The sequence below is a fragment of the Mustela erminea genome, chromosome 11, assembly GCF_009829155.1.
Source record: "Mustela erminea isolate mMusErm1 chromosome 11, mMusErm1.Pri, whole genome shotgun sequence".
In the NCBI taxonomy this organism is placed as follows: domain Eukaryota; kingdom Metazoa; phylum Chordata; class Mammalia; order Carnivora; family Mustelidae; genus Mustela; species Mustela erminea.
Window position 1 is genome coordinate 47929517 of NC_045624.1, and position 16230 is coordinate 47945746.

The window sequence follows — 16230 nt, forward strand, 5'->3', positions numbered from 1 at the left end:
TACTCATTTTCATTACTTTGATATAAGGTGCTAAACAAAAAAAGCTCTAGGTTCTTCAGCACATTTCCCCCCAAAACAATAAAATTGAGGGCATGTTGCATATTATTTAGTTGTATTGCAGTGATATCAACTGGGGGGAGGGGGTGGGGAGGGGCTGGCACTGAGATTTTTTTTTTCCCCAAGACTGTAATGTGATTGAAGTTTTTCAACACATCAACTCACTATGTTCAAAACCAAAATAATACCTTCATTATCAAACTGGTTACCATGCCTTACATAATGGAGTTAGTATTTGTGAGTAGAGACTTTAGGTAATGGAAATATAAATAAGAATGTTTAACATAATATGCTAAAAATATTTTCATATTTAAATAACATACATAAAAGGTGTGCTTTCTGTGTTTTATATTATCTGCAAATCCTTCTGCCCCTTAAAAAGCTGAAAATCTTGCCATCTGACTTAGCAATCATTTTAGTGTTATAAATGGCATTTTTGTACAGAATAATCTATTCAGTTCACTCATTAATTTAACACACATTCATTGAGTGCCTGCTGGGTGCAAGGGATTCAGTTTATGCCTATTGATATTTCTGGACCAAGATACCAGTTTAGTGAAATACTTTTCCCTAAAATCTGTTAGGAAACACTTTGAAATACTGAAGTGCAAATTTTGTGTGTGTGAAATTTAGTTCTATCTTCATCTTTAGGTGAAGTTTTAAAGCACTTTGTAGTTCTCTATTGCCAACAGAGTTAACTGTTTTATGTGTTGCCAATTCTTGCAACCACTGCCCTAACAAACTGTGGGTTGCAAATAAAATTCCAAGCATTTTTCAAAGAACATTTTTGTTAAGACCCCTTATTGCCTCCTTTTCATGGTCATTGTGTTTTTAGACTTTTTTTTAAAGGCACATTTTCCATCACATTGTAGAGGTCTGTATTCCCATTGGAAATGTCTGTTTAGCTTTATAAAAACATTTTGCTGAAATATGAAATTGAGCCTTATTGACAATTAAGTGCTTCTTGCAGCAGGTGGTCAAAGAGTGACTAATATGACCCATTAGAGTGACCTACGTCTGGACCATTCCTGAAGTTTTTCTCACCAACAATACCATCATGCCTTGAGTGTTCTTTTCTCCCAAGTGCTATTCCTTAAACATGCAAGAGTTTACCAATTGCCTCATTATGCAATAAAAATTGCTCTGAGATGGCTAACTGCCCACAAAACTGGTGAAGCAAGCTTGAATTGCTTCTTTCTTCATTTGATGAAAGTCTTACAGCTGGGAAGCAAGTGTCCCTCCCTCAATTTTTCAGACAGTTCGAAAGATGACCGTTCTGCTGGCCAGATGGGGTAAGCTTCTATATTCTTAAGTTGTGAATCCCTCATAATGAGGGATTTTAAAGTATTTATAAAGACACTGCCCTCTAAAACTTTCCTCAGATCTCTGAGAGTGGTCTTGGTCCTGAATATACAGTGTTATCTTACATGTTCAAAAGGGTGATCCAGACATGAGAAGCAACTAGTTGGTGCATAAGAAGGCCCTACTTGGATATTTCATACCTACCTACAATTGACCAAAATTTTTTTAGGCCAGCAATTATTATTTAGCTTCGCTCCTTCTAGTGCAAGAAATTTAGGCTGGATCAGTAGTTCAACAGCTAAACAGTCATAAAATAGTCATTGTGCATGTTAAATTTCTTTCAACTATAAAACAAATTCAATTTCTATTTACTTATTCATTGTGACAGTATTACTAAACAGGTAAGGATGGGAGTATTTTGTTATACCGTGTATAGTGAATGTATTGTACTGTGTCTGTGAAAACTGTGCTTTAAATTATATTTTCATATGTTTTGTTGGGGACAGAGCACATTAAGTTTGAAAGCAACAGAGGTTTGTTTTAGAACTGAAGGCAACTTAATCAAAATTGCTGTCAAAAAAAGCTGCTTATAAATGTAAATGAAATCACATTTAAAATAAACTGCCTCTGACCCAAAATAAACATGGCTCTTTATTTTCATTAATGTTCATTACCACTCTAATACTGGAAGGATAGTTTTAAGGTTGGCATGCTCCATAATGAACTACACAAAAATGCTACCATTGACCATATTTTACCTGCATCTCCCAGGAACAGACATGGAGTCTTCAAAGGAGCCTTGCAGTCAGCCATGTCTTGTTTTGCCCTACACTCCAAATTATTTTTAAGGAGTCCAGCAATACAAATTCTGCTTTCAGAAACACACACACGCAAGATGATGTGTATGCAGTTCACACACAGCACACTGAAATGCCACCACACTGAATATTAGGTTAACATCCAGCTTATTTGCTTAAGACAAAGCTTCAATATTTGGGTAACTTTTACAAAAGCAGCAAAATCAAAGTCAGTAAATTCTTAACATTCATATTTTAAGAGAAATACCATTCAGAAATTTGTTTAAAGGCCCAGACTAAGGGGAAAAAAGTTCAGACTTCATGAAAAGCTATCGCAAATAAATCTGAACCAAATTACACATCTCCAAAAAAATGTGTCCTCTTTAATGTTAATGAGAATACTATACAGAGATATAACACATTGATTTGCGTTTATACATCACATTTTTAATCAAGAAAATGTGAAAAAGATATGGATACATTTTCTGTGATTTTATGCCACAAACACCACCGTTTAGTAGATCATTTAGTATGAAACAACTGCACTAACCTATCTTGTTCCATTTTCCCATTAGGTAGAAATACATCTTCAAAATGGCTTAAAAATAATTATTTAGGTCATTCTAAAATGTTTTAGTCATAAAATTAGCAAAATATGCCTTCTATTCCTACAGCAACATTTTAAATATAAAAAGGTTATGTGCTATACTGCAAGCATATGAGCTCATTCTACATGCATTTCCATTTCTAAAGGAAGTGAAAAAACCATCCTTTCATGGGGTAGATTATGGAAGTTTCTGTATTCAAAGAATTTGCAAGACTAATGATAAATTACTTTTATTACATAATATTTAGTAGTCATGCTCAATCGAGGTCAACAGAAATGTCTAAATATGCTAAATGACACACTACATATATATCTTTTCAGCATGTAACATTAAAATAATCCATCTCCTTTATTCATATAGTTTTGCAAATGGGAATAAATAAAGATACAAACACAGAAAAACTTTTCTTAAGCTGGTAAAATTAACAGGGGTTACAATTTTATTTACTGATAAGCTAAAGACAGACCCTGACCCTAGTAACAGAAAACTCAAAAGTAGCACTTGTTCGAAAAAGAATGGCAGAGAGAGGGTGTACAGAAATGATACCTTGTGGTCTCCAGAGTGGTCTATTTGAGGTGATTATTATTATTTTTTTTAATTGTCAAACTGTATTACTAACTCGGAATAAAAAGTAACTAGTCAAAATTTAAAACATTCTGATCAAAATGGGTCTGCACATGCCTTTCAAAGCCCTGCTGGTCATAGTCAGGAGGGAACTGCTCGCTGCACATGGGGCACACCTTCCAGTGACTTTCAACGTGTTCTTCAAATTTGCTCTGATCATAGTTGGGAGGGAACATTAATTCACAGAGGGGACACTTCTTGTGAACATCAAAGCTTCAAGAAATAGGAAAATGAAAGAATTACATTATTTCTAATAAGTAAAATTTCTAATAGTATCCTCAAGATATGACGTTATATTTTTCTAGTTAATTCACCCTAAATGACTTGGCTTGAAAGTCTTCAGTGTACTTCAGAAACCTCTTTCTGCTTCTTAAATACTTGCTACTGACAACTGTGTAAACCACTGATAAATGATAAAGCCTCTAAATTGAGTTTCAAAATTAAAGTAACAAAAACATTTTCATTAAAATCCCCCAAAATGCAAGCATATTACATAAAATAAAGGTTATTAACAAGAATTCCTCAATTTCTAATTAACAGAAAATACCTTTTGTAAAACTATAAAGATAAACGGAACATATTATTTCCCAACAGTGTATTCATTTGAGCTTAACAACTATAAGTATTTATTAGCACTAGTTCTCAAAGTACTACATCCATCAGCATCATCTAGAACATGTGTTAAAACATATTATTGCTGGGATGCCTGGGTGGCTGGGAGGTTAGGTGTCCGCCTTTGGCTCAGGCTGTCATCTCAGGGTCCTGAGATAGAGTCCCCAAGGTCGAGCTCCCTGCTCAGCCGGGAGTCTGCTTCTCCCTCTCCCTCAGTCCCTCCCCGCTGCTCATGCTCTCTCTTAAAAAGGCGGGGGGGGGGGGGAGGACATATTGTTGGGACCCACACCAAGAGTTTCAGGTTCAGGAGGTCTGGGGTACAGCTTGATCATATGCATTTCTAATAAGTTTCCAGGGACCATACTTTGAGAACCACTCATCTAACATAATCCGAATTCTACACCAGAAAGAAAAAAATTACCTGGAATCAAAGCAAAAACCTGTTCCATGCCCACGTAAATGCTGACTTGAAGGATCAGGAGCACTGGGCACATTCTCCTCTTCCTAGGCAAAGAATAATTTTGCAACTTTTGAGAAACGTGAAACAATATAAATTCCTTAATTCAAGATTAGTATAAAGGAATTAAGAATTACCCTTTCTAAAATTTTACAAAAGTAATCAGATTTTCACATAAAGGTATAAAAGTCAATTTTTACAGAGCATTTCATAATGGACTGAGTCTTCTTGAAATAAAAAGCAGTACTTAGTGGAACAGAGACTACACCACACCTCTATGTGTGAATAAAGTATGGATCTATAGACTTTTTGAACCTCTATATAGGTAACCTTTTGACCTTATCATTACATACACTAAGTGCCCACTTTCATAAAAATCTTAAGACTGCATTATTTTTCCTATTATTCTCATTCAATAAATTTTGCAAGACAGTATTCCTCTTTTGACAACATACTGCATGACATACAGAAATTACAAAAGAAAACTAGTAAAATATGAGTTTGCATGTATATGTTCTTGGGCACACAGGCTTATCAAGCTGGAAAACCATGTTTAAACAAAGCAATGTACCAAACTATAGGGTTCAAAACCCTGTTGTGAAAGAATGAAATTCAGTATTAAATATCTGACTAACAGACTGTCCAGTAAGTGTCCTAAAAACCTATATAAATCTGAAAGAAAACACTGGTTTGGATTTCCTTGCCCACACAACCCTGTGGTCACTTTTTTTTTTAAAGTAGGCTCCACATCCGATGTGGACCCCAACATGGGACTTGACTCACGACCTAGAAATCAAGACCTGAGCTGAGATCAAAAGCCGGACACCTAACCAACTGAGCCAACCAGACACCCGCCCCACTGTGGTCACTTTTTAGAGAGATCTGTATGCTCTCTCTCAATAGCCAAATAGAGACTCACTTCACATCAAAAGCAGTCACATCTCCCAAAAGCCCATCTGCTTTATTCCTGAGAGCTCTGTTAGCTGCTCTCATGTTATGAACCAACAGTCTGTAAAGAGATCAGTAGGCATACAGGGACTGATGGAAGAAGTCCCTCTACGGCCGGGGAGTTATGCTTATTCCAGAGCTGCTATTAATGGGCTAAGTACTCAAGTCTGTCACATAAGAGGTACTAAGAAAATGTATGTGGTGTGAAATTCAAATGAACCAAAACACAAACTGATTTATCTTGCTGGGGGGCAGAAGGTAGGGGAGGTTACCTGGCTATTATTTTGATGATTATCCCTTCCTGGAAGGTCCAAGAAAGGGTAGGGCCTCTTTTTTATTTTGTGTTTATCACATAAGAAAATATTTTTGCTTACATAGGATTCCCTCCTAAATAACCCACTATGTACATATTTTTTCAGTGTGGTAACATTATAATAATTCCTGTTGCCTTCACTTAGTTTTGCAAAATTGGAAATAGAGTTTAAAAAAAAAAAACTTGCTAATCTTCAGTAAAATTAAAAGAGGTTACAACTGTTTTTATTGATAAACTAAAGACTGACCCTGACCCTAATTAACACCAAACTCAAAATAGCTCTCGGTCAGTAGAGTGTGATAGAGGGGTGCCTGGATAGCTCAGTCATTAAGCATCTCCCTTTGGCTCAGGTCATGATCTCAGGGTACTGGGGATCAAGCCCGTGTGAGGCTCCCTCCCTGTTTCTCTCTCCCTCTACCACTCCCCTTGTGTTCTCTCTCTAGATATCTGCCAAATAAAATCTTTTAAAAATTATTTACTTGAGAGAGAGAGAGAGAATGACAGAGAGGGAGCATGAGAGGGGAGAGGTCAGGAGAAGCAGACCCCCTGCTGAGCAGGAAGCCCGATGCCAGGACTCAATCCCAGGACTCCAGGATCATGACCTGAACCAAAGGTAGTTGCTTAACCAACTGAGCTACCCAGGTGCCCCTAAATAAATAAAATCTTAAGAAGTGTGGTAGAGGGTACATGGAAGTGATACCTTGTGGTCTCCCATCGTGGCCTACTGGAGGTGATTTTTTCTTTAACTGCTAAACTGTACTACTAACACAATAAAAACCAGTCAAAATACAAAACATTCTGATCACAAAGAGTCTGTATGTCAAGAGGAAACTACTCACTGCACAGAAACAAGATAGGTAACTAGCCTAATAAGGGACTGAAAAACTGGGGAATAGAAGACTTCATACTTAAAGAATCAAGTCTACAGTAACTAAAATTAAAAGCAGTTTTAAGTCTGTAGGTACAAAGAGGTAAGATGATATAGTTGAATCAGCTAACCCTATTATGTTGACAATAAATTGTTGATTCTGTGCCACAGTATTCTAGCTGCCAGATTGGGCCTTCCAACAGCAATACTTGAAACAATGAATTTGCTTAAAGAACTACATATAATATAATGAAAATGAATACAATTTCCTTATTTATCTCTGAGAAAGAACAAATTTTAGAATTCCGAAATACTATCGAAACGAATAATGGAAGAGAAAAGAAAGGTCTTGGGGCTCCTGGGTGGCTCAGTGGTTGAAGCCTCTGCCTTCAGCTCAGGTCATGATCTCAGGGTCCTGGGATAGAGCCCCACACCGGGTTCTCTGCTCAGCAGGGAGCCTGCTTCCTCCTCTCTCTCTCTGCCTGCCCTTCTGCCTGCTTGTGATCTGTCAAATAGATAAATCTTTAAAAAAAAAAAACCTCCACTTTCCAGGGACGAAAAATATAGCCTACCCCAATTTACTGCTTCCATGAATCAGCTAACAACAGAGTTTGCTGCTAAACTGCTAGACTTAAACCAAGTTAGAACCTATCTAACATATTAACCATCAGGGGGAAAGGAAGAAGAAACTCATTTTTTTTTTGCCTTTATACTTTCTAAACCATATACAATTTGGTAATGCTAACCCCATGATTCTGTATCTTCTACTACCTAATACCTAATAAAAGGGGAGAGGTACTCAACAGAATTCTAAATGATAGGAGAAGTAAGTGCTCATGAAGTAAGAGATCACCTACTCAGTTTAAAACCACAAACTGTCTTAAGTTCTCTGAGTAGCCAATTCATATAAAGTCTCGTGTGTATGTGTGTGTATACACACACTTAAAAATGAGAAAGCAAGGGCACCTGGGTGGCTCAGTCAGTTAAGTGTCTGCCTTCAGCTCAGGTCATGATCCCGGGGTCCTGTGATGGAGTCCCAGGCCACCCTGTCAGCAGACAGCCTGCTTCTCTCCTTCCCTCTGCCTGTTGCTTCCCCCTGCTTCTGCTCTTTGTCAAATAATAAATAAAATCTTTTAAAAAAGAGAGCAGGCTTCCAACAAAGATGCAGAGGAGGAGGACCCTATATTCACCTTGCCCCAGGCTAGATAACAGGTCAGTGCAAATAACCCAAAAAAAAACCTTCAAGACTGGCAGAACAAACTCCAAAACAAAATGGAGAGAAAGGCTACACAGGAGATGGTAGGAAGAGCAGAGATGTGGTGAGCTCAACCTGCAGGTCTGGCTACCAGAGGGAGCCAGAGGAACAGAGACGTGTAAGAAACAACTATCAACACCATGTGCCTACAAAGAGAAGATGAATCCCCACAGCCATTTGGCTCTGAGTATTAGATGAGCCAAATTTCATGAATTCTTAAAACCAGCGGGGACCTCAATCCTAAATCAGCAGGCTCAATATGAGAAAGTCCAGAGGGCAATAGGAAGCCAAATCCCTGTCCTTAATGAAACAGCATAGGAAACAGCTCGCAGAGATACAACTTGCAGCAGCAGCTTGAAAAGTCCTTTGGGGGCACACAGGAGAGAGAGTTAGTTGCTAATGTCAGAGTTCACTAAAGAACTTCTCTAGGAACAAAGGATCTGGCAAGTGCTATTTCTCTCCCCCACAAACTCCCCCAGCATAACCACCTGGTCACCTATGTGAACCAGCAGGGCATCAGCACTCGCGAACTTGCTTACACCATGCCCCGTTCCAGCCAGGACTGCTCTAGGTCCAGGACTATGGCTCCCCTCCCTAAGACAACCTGTGCAAACCCTGCCAATACTGACTCATCTGAACTCCAGTAGAGGACACACACTCTGAAACTGCACCACCTCCACCCATACACACTTTGCACAGCAGCCCTGTGGAAGCTACACCTCCCCTGTGCAAGACGACCAACACATACAACTTGCACACCTGCCTGCCTGCACTTTGGGGAGTAGCCACAGCCAGCCCTATCTTAGCAGTGGCTGCTCATCAAATCAAAACACAAGAAACAACAAGTGTTGGCGAAGATACGGAGAAAACCATATACAATGGTTGGTAGGCACTGTTGGTAGGCAATGCAAACTGATGCAGCCATTGTATAAAACAGTATGGAGGCTCCTCAAAAAGTTAAAAACAGAACTACCCTACAATCCAGTAACCACACACTCGGCATTCACCCCAAAAATACAAAAACCTAATTCAAAGAGATACATGCACCCCTATGTTTAATGCAGCATTACTTGCAATAGCCAAATCAGCCCAAGTATCCCTAGACAGATGAATGGATAAAGAAGATGTGGTATACATATATACTATGGAATATTTACTCAGCCACAAAAAAGAATTAAATCTTGCCATCTGCAACAACATGGACGGAGCTAGAGCATATAATGCTAAGTGAAAATAAGTCAGAGGACAAATACCAAGATTTCCCTCAATGTAGAATTTAAGAAACAAAACAAAAGCAAAGGAAAAGGAGAGAGAGATAAACTAAGAAAGTCTTAACTACAGAGAACTGATGATTACGAGGGGAGGGGAGTATACTTATCATGATGAGTACTGAGTAATGTACAGCATTCTTGAATCACTATACTGTATACCTGAAACAAATACTACACTGTATGTTAACTATACTGGAATTAAATAAAAAAGAAAAGCAGAATCTCCATTACTTCTCAATTGTTATTTTTTCTCCATATTCAGAAATAAATTCTAAATGGACCAAAAGCCTAAACAGAAGAGCAAAGACTACAGAAAACCCAGGGACAAATCTTCCTGTGAATTATGCAATGGTTTCTGAGATCTAACAACAAAAGTACAAGCAAAAATAGGATAAATTTAACTTCATCAAAATTTAAAAACTTGAAGGGGATTCCTGGATGGCTCAGTCAGTTTAGTGTCTGACTCTTGACTTCAACTCAGGTCATGATCACAGGGTCATGAGATCAAGCCCTGTCAGGCTCTGCACTGGACATGGAACCTGCTTAAGATTCTCTCTCCGTCAAACAAAACAAAACAAGGGGGAAAAAAAAAACCCTGTTGCTCCACCTACTGTTATTTCTGAGGAGCAAGAGTTTAGACCCATGTTCCCATTGCTGGGGCACCACCATATCAAACTCACAGGGTACTATGGGATAGTTTTAATTTTCTAAGTTAATGAAATATGCAGAAACACTCCATATTTGAGCAACTAGTTCAAAACAGCTCACAGTTTCAACATTAACTCACAGTTTCAACATTCCCTTCACTGACAGCTTATCTTTGAGAAGCAGTCTGTCCAATCTAATTCCAAGGTTTGAGAAGGTTTAGAGTTGTCAACAACCATATACATCCCATTAGTAACTGTGCTTATTTAATGAAAAACATTATCTCAATTCAGTATACACTTTTTTTTTTTCAAATGGTTAGGAATTGTTAGGAAATATGTTAAGCATTTCTTTTGGCCTATAGGGTATCATAAAAAAAAGTTTAGACACCCCAAAGGTGCCATGAACTGAAAGTTTGGGAACCTCTGGCTTAGTCTATTTGATAGGCTGATCGGTGGTTAGGATCACAGCTCCTATAGCCAAACTGATGAGGTTCAAATCCTCATTTGACTGTATCCTTCCTTACCAGTAGCTGTGTGATGAAGCAAGCCAATTAATCCTTCTGTTTCCTCCATTACAAAAGAAAACATTTAATAGTTCCTACCTCACGGGACTGCTATAAAGAACAAATGAGTTAACATATTTAAATAGCCAAGCACTAGCTGGCAAATTGAGCTGGAGAAGTGTTTGGTGCCTTCACCATCATAATTATGATGCTACAGTTATTGCTATTGCAATTATTAGGGGAAAGGGAGTCACAAAAGGCATCTGATCTGATAGCTGACCTATTTCTGGTGTAGAAAGGAGATCTGGCAAGTTTATGACTGGAGTAGGCTTGAGAAAGGCAGCCTCAACCCTGACTCCGAGGTCCTATGGCTCTTAATTACTCCCAAGGCAGGAACCAGTGAAAAGGAACAGGTCAATTCAAATCTGCTTCAAATATTCTGGAAATTACTCATTAAAATATTTCACTTCCAAATGATTTTTGTTATTGGCATGGCAAGATTTTTCAAAAAGTCTAAATGTAAATAAAAATTAGTTTCTGTCTAAAGTGAAAAAAATCTTCTGATGGCAAAATACAATTATCCAAGGTGTGCCTATTAAGAGTCCTTCCATCTCATTACCAAATCTAAGCATGTCAGCAAATGAGCTCAAGACTCTAACACTACTTCTCATGGGTTTGCAGGAGGGCAAAGCACACAGATCAGAAAGAACATTCTGCTAATTAAACTGAAGCAGATGACTATGGAAGAGAAGGGCTTGTCACATGTAACATCTGTGCCAAGAATGATCAGATTAAATATGCAAAATGTGAAGTAAAGGTGTGGAAAAAGCAGTAAGATTATACTCTAGACCTTAAATAGGCTACAAAAGTTCTGACAGTTTTCCTAATTATTCCCAGTAATGGACATAGGAGGCCAAAAGGCAGGAGAGAGAAATACATTTTTCTCCATTATGGGTGTTGAGCACTAGGGCTAAAATCATGCCTGTCTGAACACTGATCAGTTTCTGCAAAGGTTAATAGCAATTAAATGCAGCAAACTAGATTAAATGAGAAACAGGTCATGATACCGCTGTACTTGCAAAGAGCACGATAAAGCATTTCTTCTAAATTCATCTTAACGCACAGGAATTTAAAAAAAAAAAAAAAAAACTTTTGTGAGGAAAAGAATTTATTTATTAAATGGTGAAAAAAATCTCTTAAAAATAAAAATGACGTGCTACACAAACTAACTCAAATTATCAGTAATGGGTTGCTGAAAAATTATTAAATACTAATCATATCTAAAAGACTTGCCCAGAAAAAAAAAACTATGGTAATACACTTCTCTTTTCTTTTTTTAAAGATTTTATTTGTCAGAGAGAGAGAGTGTGAGAGCACAAGCAACGGGAGAAGCAGGAGCTTCTCACATAAGGAGCAGGGAGCCTGATGTGGGACAATCCCAGGTCTCTGGGATGATCACCTGAGCCGAAGGCAAACGCTTAATGGACTAAGCCACCCAGGCTTCCCTACACTTCTCTTTTCTGAAGATAATCTAGTCCACCTTAAAATTTAAAGTGGGGTATAATGCTAAAACTAAATGATGCAGTATACTAAAGCGTAACAGTCATTAACACTGCTTCTTCCAACCTACTACATCTGCAATCGAAAGAACATAGTAAATTACTTAGTGATAATTAAACTGTGACTATAGCTAATAATTTATCATATATTTGAAAGTTACTGAGGGTAAATCTTAAAGTTCTCATCACAAAGGAAATTAAAAAATGTTAACTATGTGTGATAACAAATATTAACCAGACTTATAATAATCCTTTCATGACATATACAAATACTGAATCATTATGTTGTACACCTGAACTAATAAAGGTCTGTATCAATTATATCTCAAAAAATTGTTTTAAAGAGTAAACTGATAACTTCGATATTGAGGTCATTCTCTGAACTTAATCTTTTACATTAGAAAAATTTCCTGAAGTATATTAATGGTTTTTTTTTTAATTTAAATACAAGCAGGTTTTTCCAAAAATTAAACAACCACATGTATACACAAGCACACACACTCTCTTTTCCACAAACAGAACTCTCTACATGAAACAAAAAATAAAAGGAAGAAGCTCAGAAAATAGAAATTCAATTTACTTTACTATCCTCAGAGTCTTCTAAACCATCGGGCCGACTAAGGTTTCGAGCAGGCTGGCTACAGACAACATTATCTTCCAGTCCCCAGGAAGGTACTCTCACAGGTGGCCTTTGGATTTCATCTGGATAAAAAGCACCATCTGCTCCATCTGAAATAAAAATTTTGGAAGGAAACCTGGTACTATAATTAGAATCTCCATGTACAGCTATGATGAACAGGATATAAAGAACCATTTTTATGCATCAAAAAATGTCTTTTTAACCCAAGTGATTTCTAAAAATAAGAATATAAGTAATAAGTAAATAGACTACTCATTTGTGCTTCAGGACTCCTTGACAAACCCAGTTACTGTTAAACATTAAAATTACTGGTTACGAGATAATGTCTCTATTAGAGTGAACTGTACCAGTAGTTCTCTAATTCCCATTAAGATAGATACAAACCAAAAAATACTCAGTTAATCCCAAACCAAAATTATTTTAATAACCTCTGGCTTCCTGTGTTGCATAAGGATTACCATACTGCAGAACTGGCTGTGTATGTGGCACTGTGGCAACATGACCATTGTGCTCTGAGCATGTGTTGAGACACTGTGAGATCTTTTGAGGACTCTGGGAATTCTGACCTTCCATTTTCCTTTCTGCTTGATCTTCTAGATTCCTTTTAAGTTCCTAAAATTAACCAAAAAAAGGTGGAAAGCATTCATATATTTCATAGTAAGGGCTGCATTAAACATTTAGCTAAAACATAATAAAATTATTTCCCTATTATGTTTAAAGAATACAACTGAAAAGTCTAGCTCTTGAACTTCTCATAAATGTCCCTTCCACATATAACATATCAAGCCTGATGTATTTTCAAATTTATTTGTGCCAAGAAGTTGCCCTTTGTATTGAACTAAGAGGAAACTCTGAATTTCTTACAATTTAGTTATTAATAAAAGCCAAAGGACAAAAAGCAACCCAGACTGCTTCTCTAGTAAACTCAAACATATAAGAAAACTTTTTAATATTTAAAAATACTAATCCCATATAAACTCTTTCAAAAATTAGAAGGGAAAAAAAAAAAACACGTCTAGGGACACTAGAGTAGCTCAGTCGCTTAAGCGTCTCCCTTCAGCTCAGGTCATGATCCTAGGGGTCTGGGATGGAGACCCACATTGGGTCCCTTGCTCAGCAGGGAGCCTGCTTCTCCCTCTACCTGCCAATCTCCTGCTTGTGTGTGCATGCACTCTCCCCTGACAAATAAAATCTTAAAACAACTACAAAAAAATACTTCTGAACTTACTTTATAAGGCCAATACTATTCTAATACCAAAGTCAAACAGTGACATCACAGGAAAACTGCAGACCTCATTCCTCATGACTACTGATGGAAAAATCCTTAAGAAATCAAATCCACAATATTTAAAAAGAATGTAACATAATTATAAGGGTTGTTTTTCTTTTTTAAGTATTTATCCATTTATTTGACAGAAAGAGCAAGCACAAGCAAGGGGAGCAGCAGGCAGAGGAAGAGGGAGAAGCAGGCTCCCTACAGAGCAAGGAGCCCAACATGAAACTCGATTCTTGCATCCTAGGATCATGATGCCCCAACCAAGTGGGTTTTTACCAAGAAAAGCAAATTTAGCTAACACAGAAAAATCAATATAATTCACTATGTTCACAGACTAATGGGAAAAAAAATATGATCATTTAAACAGGTGAAGAAACATTTTATACAATTCAACAGGCATTCATATATTTTTTAAATCTCAGATACCTAGAAATAAAAAGGAACATCCTTAATATAAAAAGACAGTTGAAAACCCTACAGTGAATATTAACAGTGAAAAACCAATGATTCTACCTAAGATCAATAATGAAGCAAGATGTCTGCTCTCACCACTTCTACTCAATATCGTACTGAAGATTCTAAACAGTGGATTAAAGCAAGATTAAGGTAGACTGAAAAGAAGTCAAGTCATCTTTATTCAGAGGATATCTTCCTCCTAAGGAATCTACAGAACTAGGAGAATGAGGAGATTTTACATAAAATCAACTGCATTTCAGTATGTAAGCAACACACAATAAACATGAAGTTTTTAAAAGATATCATTTATAGTAGAACCCCTAGATATTAAATTCTCAGGAATAAATTTAGTAAAAGATGTTCAAAGTCTGCACACTAAAAACAAACACGCTGAGAGAAATTAAAGGGAATCTCAATAAACAGAAAAATACACCACATTCATGTACCGGGAAACTTGGCATTTTTATAAATTCCTCCGAAACTGATCTATACATTCAATGAACCCTAAAATACAAAGGTCCTGAAATAGCTCATTTTTTAAAAAGAACAAAGTTGAAGACTTACATTTGAGAGACAGAATAGAGTGATAAAATCAAGAGAATAGAATGCTGATATACAGATAGACACACAGATTAAGGGCTGGCAACATTTTTCCATAAAGGGCCTAACAGTAGATATTTTCAGCTTTGTATTTTCAGTTCTGTCAGAACTATTCAACTCTGTCTCTGTTGTTGCAGCCATAGGTAATGCCTAAATGAATGGGCATGGTCATAGGCTAATAAAACTTTATTTACAAAATAGGCCATAAGCCGTATTTGGATTGCAGATGTTAGTTTGCAGACCCCTGATATAAATCAATAAAACAAAAGACAGAGTCCAAAAAGAAACCCATACTCATAGTCAATGTAACAGAGATGCAGAAATTCAATGAAGGAAAAGGATAGTCTTTTAAACATAAGCTTAAAAGAATGGGTATCTACAAGTACATTTTTATTAATATATTATTATAATATATATTATATAGATAATATTATATATTATTATATATATTATTTGTTTCAGTAAAAATAAATTTTGACTATATATCACACCATACAAAAAAAAATTTATTTCACTTTATTATGTTTTTAAGTAGGCTCCACGCCCAGCATGGAGCCTAACACAGATCTTGAACTAACAACCCTGAGATAAGTCCTGAGGTAAGATCACAAGTCAAATGCTTACCTCCTGAGCCACCCAGGCACGCCCCCACCCCTAAGATTATTTCAAATGGATTAGAAATCTAAGCTTAAGAGCTAAAGCTATAAACCCAGTGAAAGGAAAAAAAGGGTGGGGGAGTCTTTATAAACTTGGATTAAGCAAAAATTTAAGATACAACATAAACAGCATGAACCATTAAGAAAATATTGCTAAATTAGACTATTTCCAAAATTAGAAGGTTTGGCTCTTCAAAGGTATTTTTAAAAACAAAAAGGCACTGGAAAACAGTACAGAGATTCCTCAGAAAGTTAAAAACAGAGCCACCCTATGACCCAGCAATTGCACTACTAGGTATTTACTCCAAATACACAAATGCAGTGATCCAAAGAGTCACTTACGTACTCCCAAGGTTTCTAGCAGCAAGGTCTGTAATAGCCAACTATGAAAAGAACCCAGACGTCCATCCATAGATAAATGGATAAAGACAATGTGGAATAGGTGCTCCTGGGTGGTTCAGTCATTAAGCATCTGCCTTTGGCTCAGGTCATGACCCCAGAGTCCTGGGATAGAGCCCTGCACTGGGGCTCCTGCTTGGTGGGGAGCCTGCCTCTCCTCCTCCCCCTCCTTGTATTCCCTCTCTCATTATCTGTCAAATAAATAAAATCCTCAAAAAAAAAAAAATGTGGTAGGGGCAGCTGGGTGGCTCAGTGCATTAATTAAGCCTGTGCCTTCGGCTCAGGTTATGATCCCAGGGTCCTGGGATCGAGCCCCACATCGAGCTCTCTGCTCAGCAAGTAGCCTGTTTCTTCCTGTCTCTCTGCCTACTTGTGATCTGTT

General features: G+C 37.2%; 1 protein-coding gene across 10 annotated transcripts in view; it reads right to left on the bottom strand.

The window, feature by feature from the left end:
* Nucleotides 1–1991: 1991 nt before the first annotated feature.
* TAX1BP1 (Tax1 binding protein 1) overlaps nt 1992–16230 on the bottom strand; it is an 83214-nt gene continuing 68975 nt past the window's right edge. For 4 of the 10 annotated variants that reach the window (XM_032305141.1, XM_032305139.1, XM_032305140.1 and 1 more), the window contains 4 exons: nt 13028–13073; nt 12402–12550; nt 4422–4504; nt 1992–3601 (listed from right to left, as the gene is read on the bottom strand). In XM_032305141.1, coding sequence (XP_032161032.1) covers nt 3400–3601; nt 4422–4504; nt 12402–12550; nt 13028–13073 — 480 coding nt within the window. In that variant the 3' untranslated portion in view covers nt 1992–3399. Of the gene's footprint in view, nt 3602–4421; nt 4505–12401; nt 12551–12889; nt 13074–16230 lie in introns of all 10 variants that reach the window. The other 6 variants (XM_032305136.1, XM_032305133.1, XM_032305135.1 and 3 more) reach the window with 2 other exon arrangements.